Genomic DNA, 15,227 nt, shown 5'->3' with positions numbered 1-15,227 from the left:
TGATGACATTTATTAAGCGCTTACTATGTGCAAAGCACTGTTCTAAGCGCTGCGGAGGTTACAAGGTGATCAGGTTGTCCCACGGGGGGCTCACAGTCTTAATCCCCAATTTACAGATGAGGGAACTGAGGCCCAGAGAAGTAAAGTGACTTGCCCAGAGTCACACAGCTGACAATTGGTACTTTAGGTCAGCCCTAAATAACGCTCAGCAAGTGCCCAATCTGGCCCCGTGTGCTAGAAGGGAATTCTGCTTTTTTGAAGTGCGCTGTTTTCCTCGAGCATTTAAAGAAAAACTGCCCAACAGGATTGATTTCAACCTGACCCTTGGTTTCAAGGAAGTGTGTTTTGTGTTGCCGCTCAGGGCTGCAGCCAGAACTCAGAGAGCCAGCATTCCCTGAAGCACTCCCGAACTGCACGCGCCGAGCCCCACTGTATTGTCATTAGTCTCAGCACGTGGATTATCTGGTAAGTTAATAATAAAAATGAAAATGATAATAATGATGGTGATGTACTAGGGTGAGGGCTGAGATAAAAAATAATCAGGTCGGATACAGCTCCTGTCCAACATGAGGCTCGGAATCAAGAATGGGTGTCCCAGAACTTCATCAGACTCCACAGCTTGCTGGAAATCTTCCCTGAAGTGGGATTTGAACCCAAATTAGTGTGGTTCTGTTCAGTGTCGAACCAAAAGGTCCATTGGGTACCTGTATCACGTTTTTCTCTCTTCAGATTATATTACGCATTACGCCTATCTGTTTCTGTATCACGCCTTCGTTCTAATGCTTGATAATGCAAAATATTTAAAGGGCCTTTGTTCATTGTTCAGTAATTCTTCCCCCCTTTTATTTAATAGGTGTTATGAATGTAATGAAGAACTGTCCACCCATTGTAATAAGAAGGTTTTGGCTCAGATAGTCGATTTTCTCCAGAAGCATGTTTCTAAGACAGAAGCAAGTAAGTTACCATTCTTATTTCAGGAAAAAACTCCCTTCTATTTTTTTTTTTTTAATCACTTGTGTGTATAAGTCACATCTCATATTTCAGGACAGTTAATCCCATGAAACAGTTTGGACCTAATTGATGTATTTAAGGAGATGTAAAGGATATACTTTCCTGGGTTGTGTCTTCTAACTCTAGTTTTACAAAGGGCTTAGTAGTAGTAGCTTTAGTAGTAATAGGATTTATTAAGTGCTTACTGTGTGCCACGGTCCCTCGTCCCTCAAGCTCAGCACACAGTAAGCGCTCAATAAATGCGATTTAATGAATGCACACAGTAGGTGAACAAGTAACACTATTGATTGATCAGAGTGAAATAATGCTGAATATTGCATGCAGCATGAATAGTGTATGCAGCATTTTTCTTTGAAGCAGAGAGACAGGAGGGAGGTGTGGAAGAATGTTAAGAGGATACAGTTATATTTTATAACTTTGTAATTGTGAGGCAATCTAAATATGAGTAATAAAATCCCTTAAGGAGCAATCATCAATGTTTTACAGTTCTTGTTACCATCTGTTGATTTCAGAGACCAAAATTTAAAGACTGTTCTTCCATCCTTCCACTCTGAGGACAGTATTCTCTTGAATTTATTTTGCATGATGAAACTCACGTAGTAAGATATCTGTCAAGTGGAAATTTTGACTAGGTGTTGTGTCAGAGTGGACATTAAACGTTTCAACTGGCTTGCCAATCAAATAAAACATTTAAAAACTTGGGATGGTTGACAAGGGATTAATGCTTTTGGGGAATAATTCAGGCACCTGGGGAATAAAGATAAATGAAATGCTTGTCATGGGCAGGGAGCACATCCACCAACTTTGTTGTAGTGTACCCTCCCAGGCTCTTAGTACAGTGCTCTGCACACAGTAAGCACTCAGTAAGTACCCCTGATTGATTGCTCACCAATGAGATGAACTTGCTGGTTTCAGGATCCCTGCATGTTGCTCAGCCTCTCCCAAAGCTCCCACTTCACTTCAGCTGCCAATATGTGCAAATGCCGTTATCACCGCATGACTGGCTTGAGTAATTACATTAAGCAGTCGAGATGAGCCCTGAGTGGCGGGTTCCCTAAAGAACGTTTGCGGCTGGGTGGGTTTCACATCTGATCCCCGGGTTGGTGATACTCAACAGTGGCTGGAAAAAAGGAAAATCCGGCTAGGAGGTTGTGTTGGGTCCGGGCCCGCTGCCTTCCGTGGGCCATCTTTCCGGGGAGAGGCACCCCGAAGTCGGGATTGTGGAGAGGCCAGAAGGCCGTCCACAGTGTCGCTAAGGCAGGCGTACCATTATCACGTGGCACACTTGGGAGCTTCTTATGCAAACACAGAGATTGTGCTGAAGCTGTATCACTAGGGTGGTTTTCTCAGAAACGGGATGCTCCTATGTCGACTTGCGGTCCTAAGTGGACCACTTTTCACAGGAAGAATCAGGCAATCAATCAGTGGTATTTATTGAGCACTTATCGTGGGCAGAGCACTGTCCTAAGTGCTTGGGAAGGTACAGTACAACAGTGTTGGCAGACACATCCCCTGCCCCCAGTGAGCTAAAAGTGTAGAGTGGGAGAAGACAGTAATATAAACAAATACCTTTACAGATAAGTACTAAAGTGCCATGGGGCTGAGGGAGTGGCAAATCCCAAATGGCCAAAGGGTAGGGCTCTGTGTGCATTAATACCCAGGGCCTGGCTCAAGTGAGGTTTTGAAGACCAGCTACAGCGGTTGCTGAGGGATTTTTTTTTTTTACTCCAGAATTTTTTGAAGAATTTCTTCAAGCTTCTTGTGTTGAGGGCTGTCAGCTGGGCCAGGACTTTGGGATACACTTTCAGCTGCCCTTGCAGAGGGGAAAAAAAAAAGGCAATTTAGAGGGGAAAAAAGAGGTTTTCCTGGTACACGTGCATTGAGTCTGTTTCAAGCTGTTTAAAAGCTGGGGGAGTTGTACGCTCCTGAAAGAGACACCACCCTATGCAATTTATGCGGTCCTCGCTTGAAAATTTGGAAATCCCCTTAACTGTATGAAAACAACCCCCAAAAAATTGACAAGCGTGTGTCATTTGATTATAAGCGAATGATAGGATTTTGGTTGAAACAAATCAGCGTGTCCCGCTTGGGTGAACTTTGGTTTTCTCCTGCCCAGGATAGCAGGCCGGCCAGGCCGGCTGGCCAGCTACTCCTGCGGGTGGCTGTGTGGATTGTTTGCTCGAGCCTGGGCACAGCAAGCCCAACCGCTCTCCCTCAGCAGCACCAAGAATGAACAAATGTCCCCGGATTGAGACTTTAGAGTTCTGTGATGTCAATTTAGAAAATTAACTGCTCTTCTTCCCAGACACCGAGGTCTTGAGTTGTGAAGAGTGGTGATTAGTGATATCTCTCTGACAGGCATTTCATCTTTTTCCTGGAGTCAATCAATCAATCAGTCATATTGAGCGCTTACTGTGTGCAGAGCACTGTACTAAGTGCTTGGGAAGTACAAGTTGGCAACATATAGAGACAGTCCCTACCCAGCAGTGGGCTCACAGTCTGAAAGGGGGAGACAGAGAACAAAACCAAACATACTAACAAAATAAAATAAATAGAATAGATATGTACAAGCAAAATAAATAAATAGAGTAATAAATATGTACAAACATATATACAGGTATATACATATATACAGGTGTCGCTAAGCGCTTGAGAAGTACAAGTTGGCAACATATAGAGACAGTCCCTACCCAACAGTGGGCTCACAGTCTAAAAGGGGGAGACAGAGAACAAAACCAAATATACTAACAAAATAAAATAAATAGAATAGATATGTACAAGCAAAATAAATAAATAGAGTAATAAATATGTACAAACATATATACAGGTATATACATATATACAGGTGTCGCTAAGCGCTTGGGAAGTACAAGTTGGCAACATATAGAGACAGTCCCTACCCAACAATGGGCTCACAGTCTAAAAGGGGGAGACGGAGAACAAAACCAAACATGCTAACAAAATAAAATAAATAGAATAGATATGTACAAGCAAAATAAATAAATAGAGTAATAAATATGTACAAACATATATACAGGTATATACATATATACAGGTGTCGCTAAGCGCTTGGGAAGTACAAGTTGGCAACATATAGAGACAGTCCCTACCCAACAGTGGGCTCACAGTCTAAAAGGGGGAGACAGAGAACAAAACCAAACATGCTAACAAAATAAAATAAATAGAATAGATATGTACAAGCAAAATAAATAAATAAATAGAGTAATAAATATGTACAAACATATATACATATATACAGGAGTCGCTAAGTAAAGATGAGGTGCCTGAACCAGATTTTTTTTTTTTTCAGAAATACCATCTATCGAATGGTAAAGGGCTGAAAAAGAAAACCGTTGGATAGATGAAAATCACTTTTTTGGTCAGGAAGCTGATAGGTGCTTTCATGTTATGACTGTAGTGTGCTATAGTTCCGGTACAGACAGAAATTCTCATTGCAGATATCTGGGTATTATTGCAGTATATCTTTGCTGAAGATACGTATATGTCAGGACAAAAATCAAGTGTTCAGATGTAATTGTTCCTAGGCAGATTTGCCCCCAATCCCGTCATCTCCCCTGCCGCCCCCCCCCCCCCCCCCCATTTCAGATTGACACATGAGAATCAGCAGAGTCTTGCTACTCGTGTGAAGCTGCCATTTAGCCGTGAAGCGAAATGCTTTTATCGAGCCTGCCCTGCAGGCATGGGCCGCTGTGGAAACACTGGCCATATTTGGTGGCTCTTCAGAGACGGCCAGGTGGTGCTGCAAAGCATCGCACAGTGAAGCGTGGCCAGATCTGAGGTTGACATTTGTCATCCTAGACTGCTGCAGGGAAGAGAAAAAATCTGTGTTTCCATATGTTTGTGCTGTCATTCATGCCCGCAGTTTTGTCCAGATGGCCTTGTGAACATTGTTTACTTTAAGATGCTCACCCAGATGTTTCCGAATGCCAGTGGATAAATGCCCAATTGTGGTATGGCGGTAGACACGTTATTTACACATTTTAGTTTTTTATACCGTCCATTTTCTATAGGTACCTAGTGGTACCTTTCTCTGGCTCTGACAGCTAACGGCACATTGAGCTTACCATTCTACCACTCTTATCTGGGGATTCAATCAGATAATTATCTTAGGTGAAGAATCAATCAGGCATCGATCGATGGAATGAAATAGGAAAATGCAATGGCAGTGTATTGTTAATTCATCATCATCATCATCAATCGTATTTATTGAGCGCTTACTGTGTGCAGAGCACTGTACTAAGCGCTTGGGAAGTACAAATTGGCAACATATAGAGACAGTCCCCACCCAAAAGTGGGCTCACAGTCTAAAAGGGGGAGACAGAGAACAAAACCAAACATACTAACAAAATAAAATAAATAGAATAGATATGAACAAGTAAAATAATTCCATTTAGAAATGCTGTGTGAATTTCCACTGACCCTCAAAATTTACCAGCACCGTCTTTGCTGGATTTAGTTTGGTGTTCAACCCTCCCCACTCTCCCCATTTCTCTCCCCCTCCACAGCCTATTCTCAATGAAGGTAGTATCACATGACCTCTTTTATTTAAACCTTTTTAGAAAAATGTCAGCAAATTTTAGGAAAATGGTTATTTTCAAAAATCACCAAGGGAGGTACACCGTACATTATCAGTACTGTGTCAGGTGGTCCTGAGATCAGCAATGAAGACGGTTGTTATTTTGTTTTTATCCTCCTGCTTGGACCAAATTGGGTAACTGGTTTAATTCTGTGACTTCAAGGTTCCGCTATCTTTTACTGCATTTGGGTTTTTTCCTATTACGTTTGCGAGGTGCCTTATACCTCTGGGTCTGATTAGGCAGTTTTTAATCCACTGGTGAGGAAGTAGCCACCGTAATTCTGGGGGACTACAGCACAAATTGCCCTGCACAGGGGAATTGCTTCTTTATTATACTTTAGTATGCTTGTGTTATGGACCAGAGATTCATTGATGTAATAGTTCAGGCTTTACCTATGGTTTCTGGTGGTAACTTAGAATCTCTCTGCAGGTTCACTGTCTAAAGTAATAAGGCTTCGAGAAGAAAAATGCGAAACGAGCGAAATCTGGAAAGGAAAATATCAGGTCAACAATGCGCCGCTTTCTGTGAAAGGAATTAATAATTTGGGAAACACCTGCTTTTTCAATGCAGTCATGCAGGTCAGTAGGAAATAATCACCTGAAAACGCTGCTTCAGTTTTCCGTTCAAGAAGATTTTTCAGATTTTTGTGGTAGATTGATCTCTGACTGAAATTGAAAGGGTTTCCTCCTAAAAGAAGGACAATCCAGTTTCTACAAAGAAAAGAGATTATGTTTCTAAGTGTAGGTTATCAGCACCCACGTCGCACGTTCAAGTACTGCCTCAGTCTAGTTACCATAAAGTTGTCGAACCTCAGCATGGCCCAGTGGATAAGAGTCCGGGCCTTGGAGTCTGAGTACGTGGGTTCTAATCCTGGCTCCGCTACCTGTGTGCTGCGTGCCCTTGGGCAAGTCACTTCACTTCTCTGTGCCTCAGTTACCTCATCTGGAAACTGGGGATTGACTGTGAGCCCCACGTGGGACAGGGACCCCGACCAACCTGATGATCTTTTATTTGCCCCAGTGCTTAGAACAGTGCTTGGCACATAGTAAGCGTTTAACAAATACCATCATTATTATTTTCATTATTATTATTATTGTTATTCAAGGGATAAAGATGGCTTTAAACTCTGACCTCATCCCAAACATATAACGGGAAGGACTCTTGGGCTTGGGGCACTCTTGAACTCGGACATATTCGAACAATATCATGCCATGTGAACAGGCACTTTTTGTATTAAGTTGCCAACTTATATATATGTTGCCAACTTGTACTTCCCAAGCGCTTAGTACAGTGCTCTGCACACAGTAAGCACTCAGTAAATACGATTGATTGATTAAGTGTCTGCTCTGTGCTGCAAAGCATTGCACTGAGCGCTGGGAAAATTAAACTGGTGAGAATGACTTGGTCGTAACCCCCAAGAGGCTCACAATGTAAGAATAAAGCTGAGGAGATGGGATTAGCATCAGACCCATGAAGAAAGTTGAGACAGTGGAGACACAGAAATAACATGAAATACAAGGTTCGAGATAAATAGAATAAAGGTAATAGGGTATTGCTGCCAAGTGTGGCCTGAAAATTAAGGAAATTTAAAAAATGTCCAGTAAGTCCTTTGTATGTATGCTTTTCACTTTTGGTGTAGGTGACAGATATATTGCAAATTATAGCAAAAATTCTAATACTGTAGTAAAAATACGCACTTTAAATCTTTGATTGGAGCAAGAATTTGCCTGAAGAAATGCAGTACCATTTCAGTTGGTCAAGTTAAAATGTAAATTGAGATGTCTCTTACTCTTTCCATTTCCTTTAAGAATTTGGCCCAGACTCACAAGTTAAATGAGCTGATGTATGAGATAAAGGAAAAGGGCGCAAAGCTAAAAATATTTCATTCTTCAGACACTGAATCGGTAAGTATTTATGAGGAATACAACCTCTGGGTTTTTGAACCCGCGTCGGGTAGGCCCCTGTTGAATTCCCGCTAGCCAAAATTGAGTGCTGGGTGGCCCAGTCCGCCTCCCAAATTTGTGACCCTTGGACTGGCCCGGACTTTTGGGGCGGTGACCAGCTCTGGCCTGGGATTCAGGGGGTGTTCAAGTGAACCCAGCGGGGGCAGGGTTATTTCCGGGGACCCCGGGGGTGCTCACTAGACCAAAAGTTCCTTGTGGGCAGGGAACCAGTCTCGGGTTCTCCATTGTATTCTCCCCAGTGCTCAGTACACTGTGCTGCACCCAGCGGGCGCGCAATAAATGGCATTATCACCACTTGGCAACCGGAGAGAGGCTAGATGGAACTGAGACTCTTCTCTGGAGTTGTGTGTCCCCTGGTTGTGCTGCTAGTTGGGACCACTGACCGGGGGTGGACCTGCCGAGATGTTCCGGGTGTCCTCTACGCTCCGGGAGCCCTCATGGCTCCAGAACGTCTCCGGATTAGGAGCGTAGCCTCGTTCCCGCCCACCGCCCCCTCACTGCTTGGCAATGCTGCAGTTTTCTTTGTGGCAAATCCCAGTCCCAGGGAGACGACTTCTAGGCTGTCAGCCCATCGTGGGCAGGGACCATATCCACCAGCTCTGTCGTATTGTACGCTCTCAAGCGCTCAGTACAGTGTTCTGCACACAGTAAGCACTCAGTAAATTGCCAACGAAGCCAGGGGCTGCAGCCACAGGTGCACCCGTACCGGTGCATCTTTTCCTAAGAGCCAGAAGGTTGGGCTCTCTACATAGCACAAGTGTAAGGAAGGCAAAGGTCCCGGGCTAAGCAGGGCCTCCCTTAGTCGTAGCGGCTGACCAATTCAGACCAGCGCTGCTTTGGGGTTTATTTCTGACGCTTCCTGTATTCAGATGACTGACACATAGTTTAACTTCCTTTTGAAGGATTCCTTGATGGTGACCCTGTCGAGCCCCGGACCGCTGACTTCAGCTATGTTTTTGTTTCTTCACAGCATGAAGGAGGCTGGAAAAGGACCCCTTTCCCCTAAGGCTCTCTTTAGCCAGCTTTGTCAGAAGTAAGTGCCGCTGCCTGCTCGTTCACCCATTTATTCAGTCGTATTTATTGAGCGCTCACTGTGTGCAGGGCACTGTACTAAGCGCTTGGAAAGTGCAGTTCAGCAACAGAGATAATCCCTGCCCTCAGCGGGCTCACAGGCTAGAAGGAGGGAGACAGACATCAAAACAAGTAAGCAGGCATCGATAGCATCAATATAAATAAATAGAATTATAGATATACACATCAAAACAAGTAAACAGGCATCGATAGCATCAATGTAAATAAATAGAATTATAGATATACACATCAAAACAAGTAAACAGCCATTAATATAAATAGAGTTATAGATATCCAGCGCTTAGAACAGTGCTTTGCACATAGCAAGCGCTTAACAAATGCCATCATTATTATTATTATTATTTACATATATACACAAGTGACGTGGGGCAGGGGGTAGAGCAAAGGGAGCGAGTCGGGGCGATGGGGAGGTGAGGGGGAGCTGAGGAAAAGGGCGGCTTAGTTTGGGATTGTGCGTGCTTGCTGGGATGATAGCGAGTGCTTCACGGGCCTTCAGGGTTAAACTGTATCTGCCAGGTTACCCGGTAGTGTTCCAGGAGTCGATATGTGTTAAATTTTTAAATCCATCAATCAATGGTATTTACTGATTACTTACTGTGTACAGCGTACTGTATTCAGGGGGTTGGGAGTGTACAATATAGTTGGTAGATCTGCTGCCCTCAAAAGCCTTACATTCTAGTAGATTTTGTGAATAAGTGAATAATAACTTTAAGGCACCAACCTTAAAGTTCTGTGCTTTCTCAGGCACTCAGTACAGTGCTTTGCCTGCAGTAAGTGCTCAATAAATATTGACGATGACGATGATGAAGATATTTATACAATGCTGCAGTGTATTTCAAATTTATGGCCCAAAAATCAGTAGTATAGATTTGATATATTTTTCTGTGCAGAGCACTCCACTAAGCACTTGGGAGAATACAGTAGAAGCGAAACATGCCCCCGGCCCTCAAGGAACTTACATTCTAGTGGGATGGGGGTGGGGGAGAGAGGCCGAAGGTAATTGTTTAGAAATAGTGGGAGCCGAAGGAAAAGCAAAGAGGAAAACGTTTCCTAAAAATGGTTATTGAATTTTAAACTACTGAAGAATTAGCGTGATAGGAAAGAATAAGGTTATTAGAAATATATCATTGAATAGCGGTTACCCAAAATGTTCATTCTGTGCCATGATGAGTTGTGCTTAACTCTATCCAAGTACGAGGAGCATTGTAAGCTTGGCACATGGCTTCAGATTGAAGAAATTTAGCAAGCCCCAGATGTGCTTCACAGGGTGGAAAATGTTCACAGTGCAGCTTTTTATGTGTGTACCACGTTGTGGCACAGACAGTTTTGTTTTGTACCGGGCAGATTTGAAAACTTCTCTTATTTTTTTCTTTTCCCTGTGACTTGATGATGATGATGATGGTATTTAAGTGCTTCCTACGTGCCAGGTACTTTTACTAAGTGCTGGGGTGGTTACAAGCAAATCAGGTTGGACATAGGCTGCTCTGTGACCTTGGGCAAGTTAGTTCATTTCTCTGTGCCTCAGTTACCTCTTCTGTAAAATGGGGATTGAGACTGTGAGCCCCATATAGGATAGTGGCTGTGTCCGACTTGATTTGCTTGTGTCCACCCCAGCGCTTAGTACAGTGCCTGGCATAGAGTAAGCGCTTAGTAAACACCACTAATTATTATTATTATTATTATTATTATTATCATCATCATTATTATTCCTTGTTCCTGTTGGTCATGTTCCCACTGGGACATTAGCAAGTGCGCATTAGCGAGTGTGGAGAACTCTGTGATACCATCTGCCCATTGCTAACTTTTAGCCCAAGAGAAGGTCTAAATTATGAGGAAAATGGCAACGTGCTCGCCACTGGATGCTTTGTATCATCTGTGGAACCCCCTTGCATTTTGACATATTTCTGACGCAACCAGGGTAGGAATGTGTGTCTTTTGAGAAGGAGGTTGGAGAAGGTAAATTAAAGGGAAGGAGAAAGGAAGGGGTGATTGCTTGCCATAGCAACCGCTAAGCGTCTGGTCCTAATTCATCCACTGTTAATTTTGTTAGTGTTGCAGCTGTCAAGTGTTTGCTTGGACAGATTGGGAGCATAGCTACAGGGCCCTTCTGTTTGTTTTCCACTATTCTGGATATTAAGACTGCAGACTTCTGGAGACTTTATGACTGATAAAAATGTACTGAGAGGATGTACATCTTTTGTTTATCTCGGCCGAGTGGTTGTACCTCAGGCAGCAAGTTGTTGCCACTGCCTTGTCGTTGATCAGTCAATCAGTAGTATTCATCGAGCCACTGCTGCTTGCTGAGGCTGTATTAAGCATCTAGGAGAGTAGAATAGAGAGAGAGCATGTCCAGGAGCTTACCATCTAGTGGGAAAGATAGACACTTAAATGCTAGATGGGGGTGGTAATACAGTTTAGAAGATGGCAAATAAATATCCAGTAAGGGCAGTAATATTGTGTGGGAGATATACGTACCTAAGGGATATATAGGGGGCTCTGATTACTGATGCGCTTAGGTGGTAAGGTGGGTCTCCGGCGGTCCGTTGGGAAATACAAGGAGGAAAGATTAGAGATTATCCATGAAGACCGCTTAGAGGAAATGTGATCTCAGAAGGGCATCGAAGATGAGAGGAGCAGTGGTTTGTCAGCTGTGAAGGGGGTGGACGATAGCTTCGAAAGGCACGAGAGCGAGACACGATGCGTAGGTTAGTTTGAGAGGAAAGAAGAGTGTGAGCTGGGGAATAGTGGATGAAGAGTGTGGAGAATTCGGAAAAGCGCCAATTGAGGGCATTAAATCCAATGGACGGGCGCTTTTAAAAAAAACCTTTCTTGGAAAAGCCTTTGGAGGAAAAAAGCCGAGATTTAAATGTTTGAAACTGAATTGGCAGGCAGATATTTTGGCCTTCCTGTGCTCCCCATGAATCTCTCACAGTTGTCCTTCACTACTTACGGTCAACCTGTTCCTAGCTCATTATCCTGCTGACACGGAACAACAGGTTGTGGCGCTTTGGCACTGGCTCCCATATGGCGGCACAGCTGTGATGGGCCAACTCAACGAACCGTCCAAGAGCCCTCCGTCTTTGCCAAGGATCTTGCCCCCAGCATGTTTTCGAGGAGACAAGCCCGCATCTTTTAGCCGTCAGATTTGTCCCTGTCGACGGGCATTCATTTTCCTGCTCCCAATTCGGAGGAGAGCTTATGTGAAAAGTTTTTATGGAATTCCATGGATGTGAACTACTGGGATCTTTGCCGTCTGATGAAAACTGTGGGGAAAAAAAATGTCCTCGGGGAACAGATGGAATTATAATTCTTTCAATATGGGGAACTTTGGCTGTGGATGCAAGAAAAGCTGTACATACAGACCACACTCCATATCAAGTAGCAAGACGAGGTCACAGAGTGAGGTTTTGGAACATAGTCCATCTCCTAGCATTACCATAACAGCTACCCTGGGTGGACTTAAGAGGAAAATGAGCAAAAGTAGGCACAGTCACTCAATTATATTCATTGAGTGCTTACTTTGTGCAGAGCACTGGACTAAAAGCTTGGAAGAGGACCATGCAGCAATATTAACAGACACATTCCCTGCCCACAGTGAGCTACAGTCTAGAGGGGGAGAGTACACCTTGATGTAAGTGCTGGGATAATGCTTCCTGATTGACAGATGACAACTACACCCATTAGTAAACTTGATTTTAATATACAGCAGGTGACTTTAATGGTTCTGGAAGATTAATCTTTTGCCTGAAGTAGAATTCTCTTGGTACCATTATGAACTTCTATTGTTATTTTTGAAGCCAGAGAAACATAGTAGATGCTGTTTCAAGGTGTTTTATTGCAGATGGTCCTCTTGAAAGAAAATGCATTTCACTCTGTGAGGAAATTGCAAATTGGTTTCTAAGGGGGAATTTGGCAAATACCCTTCAGGTGCCACCTGGGATATAAAATGTTGTAATCTCCTCTCAGACCTTCAATCATGTACTAACTGCTCATTTCCTTTTTCTTCCATTTCTTTGGTTTGACATTCAGATTTTTCCTTGCCTCCTTGTGGAATAATTGGTTGAAGTGGTTTAGGATTTGGGAGTGCCTTACTGTATTTCAGAATGATTTTGACTCACAGCAGTGGCAAGTTGCCGAAAAACCTTCAAATAACCACTCAACATTTCTCCTCTCTTGCCTAGGGCCCCCCGATTTAAAGGATTCCAGCAGCAGGACAGCCAGGAACTCCTCCACTACCTGCTGGATGCTATGAGAACGGAAGAAACCAAGGTCATACCGATTATCGGTGACAAACTCAAACTATTATGTTTACCAGTCCATCAATCAATAGTATTTATTGAGTGCCTACTGTCAGAACAGTGGTCCATCTAACCGTGTCTCTGACAGCAGCAATGGAAGCTTTGAAGAACAGAATGATAATTGCCCTCCTGGACATCCAGTTGAGTAGTTAGAGAGCGCATCTCTTTAGAACCTAAGGAAACCTCTTGTCCCTGAATTTTTCTAGTCACCTCTTGAATCTATTTATACTTCCGGCCTGCATCACTTCCAGTAGGAACGCATTCCATACGTTCAGAGTGTTCAGAGTGTTTCCTTTTGTATGTTAGGAAACTGCCCCCTTGCCCTGTTGCTTTGGAGTTTGGGGATTAATGATCCCATTTCCATCTTGTCCACAGCCTTCAAGGTTTTCGTGCTTTGCCTGTATCTCCTCTCAGTGTTTCCTTTTCCAGACTGAAGAGTCTTTCCAGTGTCCCTTCACACCGAGGACTGTCCCCTTCCTGGTTTATCTCTATTCCATTCTTTTGTAACGTCTTCAGCTCCATTATCTCCTTCCTAAAATATACTGACCAATCAATCAATCAATCAATCGGTAGCATTTTAATCAACAGAACAGTACGCAGTGCATAAGGTGTGGGCAGTCCACCTTTCGGTGGTTGTTTTTTCTGTCCTCTTTGCAGTGATGGCAGGCCGAGGGGAAACCCATTGGAGCTTGAGGATGGTAGAGTCAAAACAAAGGGAGACATTGCTTCACGCAGAGTGGTCAGCTAATCAATCAATCAGTGGCATTTCTTGAGTGCTTACTATGTGCAGAGCACTCTACTAAGTGCTTGGGAGAGTACAGTACCACAGAATTAGCTGACATATAACGAGTTTACGGTCTAAAGCTTATGGCAGTCATTGCTACAGGAAGCCACGCAGGTAGAGAAAATCAGGTCCAAGAGAGGATTGAATAAATCAATAAGTGAGTGGGAAATAATGAGCTACTAGAGGATGTTAGGAATATATAATAATAATGATAATAATGATGTTAAGCGCTTACTATGTGCCAAGCACTGTTCTAAGCACTGGGGTAGATACCATGCGGTTGTCCCATGCGGGGGCTCCCAGCCTTAATCCCCATTTTACAGATGAGGTGACTGAGGCCCAGAGAAGTGAAGTGACTAGCCCAGAGTCACACAGCTGACAAGTGGTGGAGCCGGGGTTAGAACCCACAACCTCTGACTCCGAAGCCCGTGCTGTTTCCGGTAGGCAAGGTTGGAGGATATGTCCCTAATTCTACGATTGGCTGTGCCATTTAATAATAATAATAATAATAATAATAATAATAATAATGGCATTTATTAAGCGCTTACTATGTGCAAAGCACCGTGCTAAGCACTGGGGAGGTTACAAGGCGATCAGGTTGTCCCATGGGGGGCTCACAGTCTTAATCCGCATTTTGCAGATGAGGTAACTGAGGCCCAGAGAAGTTAAGTGACTTGCCCAAAGTCACCCAGCTAATTGGAGGAGCCGGGATTTGAACCCATGACCTCTGACTCCAAAGCCCGGGCTATTTTCCACTGAGCCACACTGCTTCTCTATCCATTTCACAATTCCTCCAAGTGTTCTCTGGGACCGTTGGAGACTGGATAGCCCATTGTGGCCTAACCCAAAAGTGACCCTTCTATTGCACATAGTAAGCGCTCAATAAATACGATTGATTGATTGATTCTATCTCAATGGGGAAAGCATCTGTCACACTACCTTTGGCTCTGAAATAAGACTGCCAGTCACACTTGAACTTCATGCTCTGTGCAATAACTTTAATCCCCCACTAGTGAATTTTTATAGATTTAGGTATTTTAAAGAACCCTTTCTTTGCAAGCTGTTCTAGTCGGCAGTATTTCTATCATGCCAGCGGTGAGAGTTTCATTTGGAAACAGTTCTCGTAGCAATTTGCATCGAGCAGGCTCTCACGAAGAAGGGAAACCAAGTCAACGACTTGAGGAGCAGCATGGCCTATGGATAGAAAATGGGCCTAGGAGTCAAGATCTGGGTTCTAATCCTGGCTCCGCCGCTTGTCTGTTGTGTGACCTTGGGCAAGTCACTTAACTTCTGTGTGCCTGTTACCTCATCTGTAAAATGGGGATTGAGACTGAGAGCCCCACGTGGGACAGGGACCATATCCAACCTGATTTGTTTGTATCCACCCCAGCGCTTAGTACAATGCCTGGCGCATAGTAAGGCCTTAACAAATACCATAACAAAATACACACACACACACACACACACACACTCTTTCTCT

General features: G+C 43.7%; 1 protein-coding gene across 5 annotated transcripts in view; it reads left to right on the top strand.

Annotated features, from left to right (window-relative positions):
* The window catches only part of USP45 (ubiquitin specific peptidase 45), a 42,113-nt gene that overhangs the window by 5,320 nt on the left and 21,566 nt on the right, over positions 1 to 15,227 (top strand). For 3 of the 5 annotated variants that reach the window (XM_038760764.1, XM_038760763.1, XM_038760765.1), the window contains exons 4-9: positions 362 to 465; positions 854 to 954; positions 6,039 to 6,187; positions 7,418 to 7,513; positions 8,476 to 8,606; positions 12,847 to 12,934. In XM_038760764.1, coding sequence (XP_038616692.1) covers positions 362 to 465; positions 854 to 954; positions 6,039 to 6,187; positions 7,418 to 7,513; positions 8,476 to 8,606; positions 12,847 to 12,934 — 669 coding nt within the window. Of the gene's footprint in view, positions 1 to 361; positions 466 to 853; positions 955 to 6,038; positions 6,188 to 7,417; positions 7,514 to 8,475; positions 8,607 to 12,846; positions 12,951 to 15,227 lie in introns of all 5 variants that reach the window. The other 2 variants (XM_038760767.1, XM_038760766.1) reach the window with 1 other exon arrangement.

The sequence above is a fragment of the Tachyglossus aculeatus genome, chromosome 19, assembly GCF_015852505.1.
Source record: "Tachyglossus aculeatus isolate mTacAcu1 chromosome 19, mTacAcu1.pri, whole genome shotgun sequence".
Taxonomy (NCBI): domain Eukaryota; kingdom Metazoa; phylum Chordata; class Mammalia; order Monotremata; family Tachyglossidae; genus Tachyglossus; species Tachyglossus aculeatus.
Note: the sequence above shows the minus strand (reverse complement) of the source record. Positions and strands in the feature narration are given on the sequence as shown.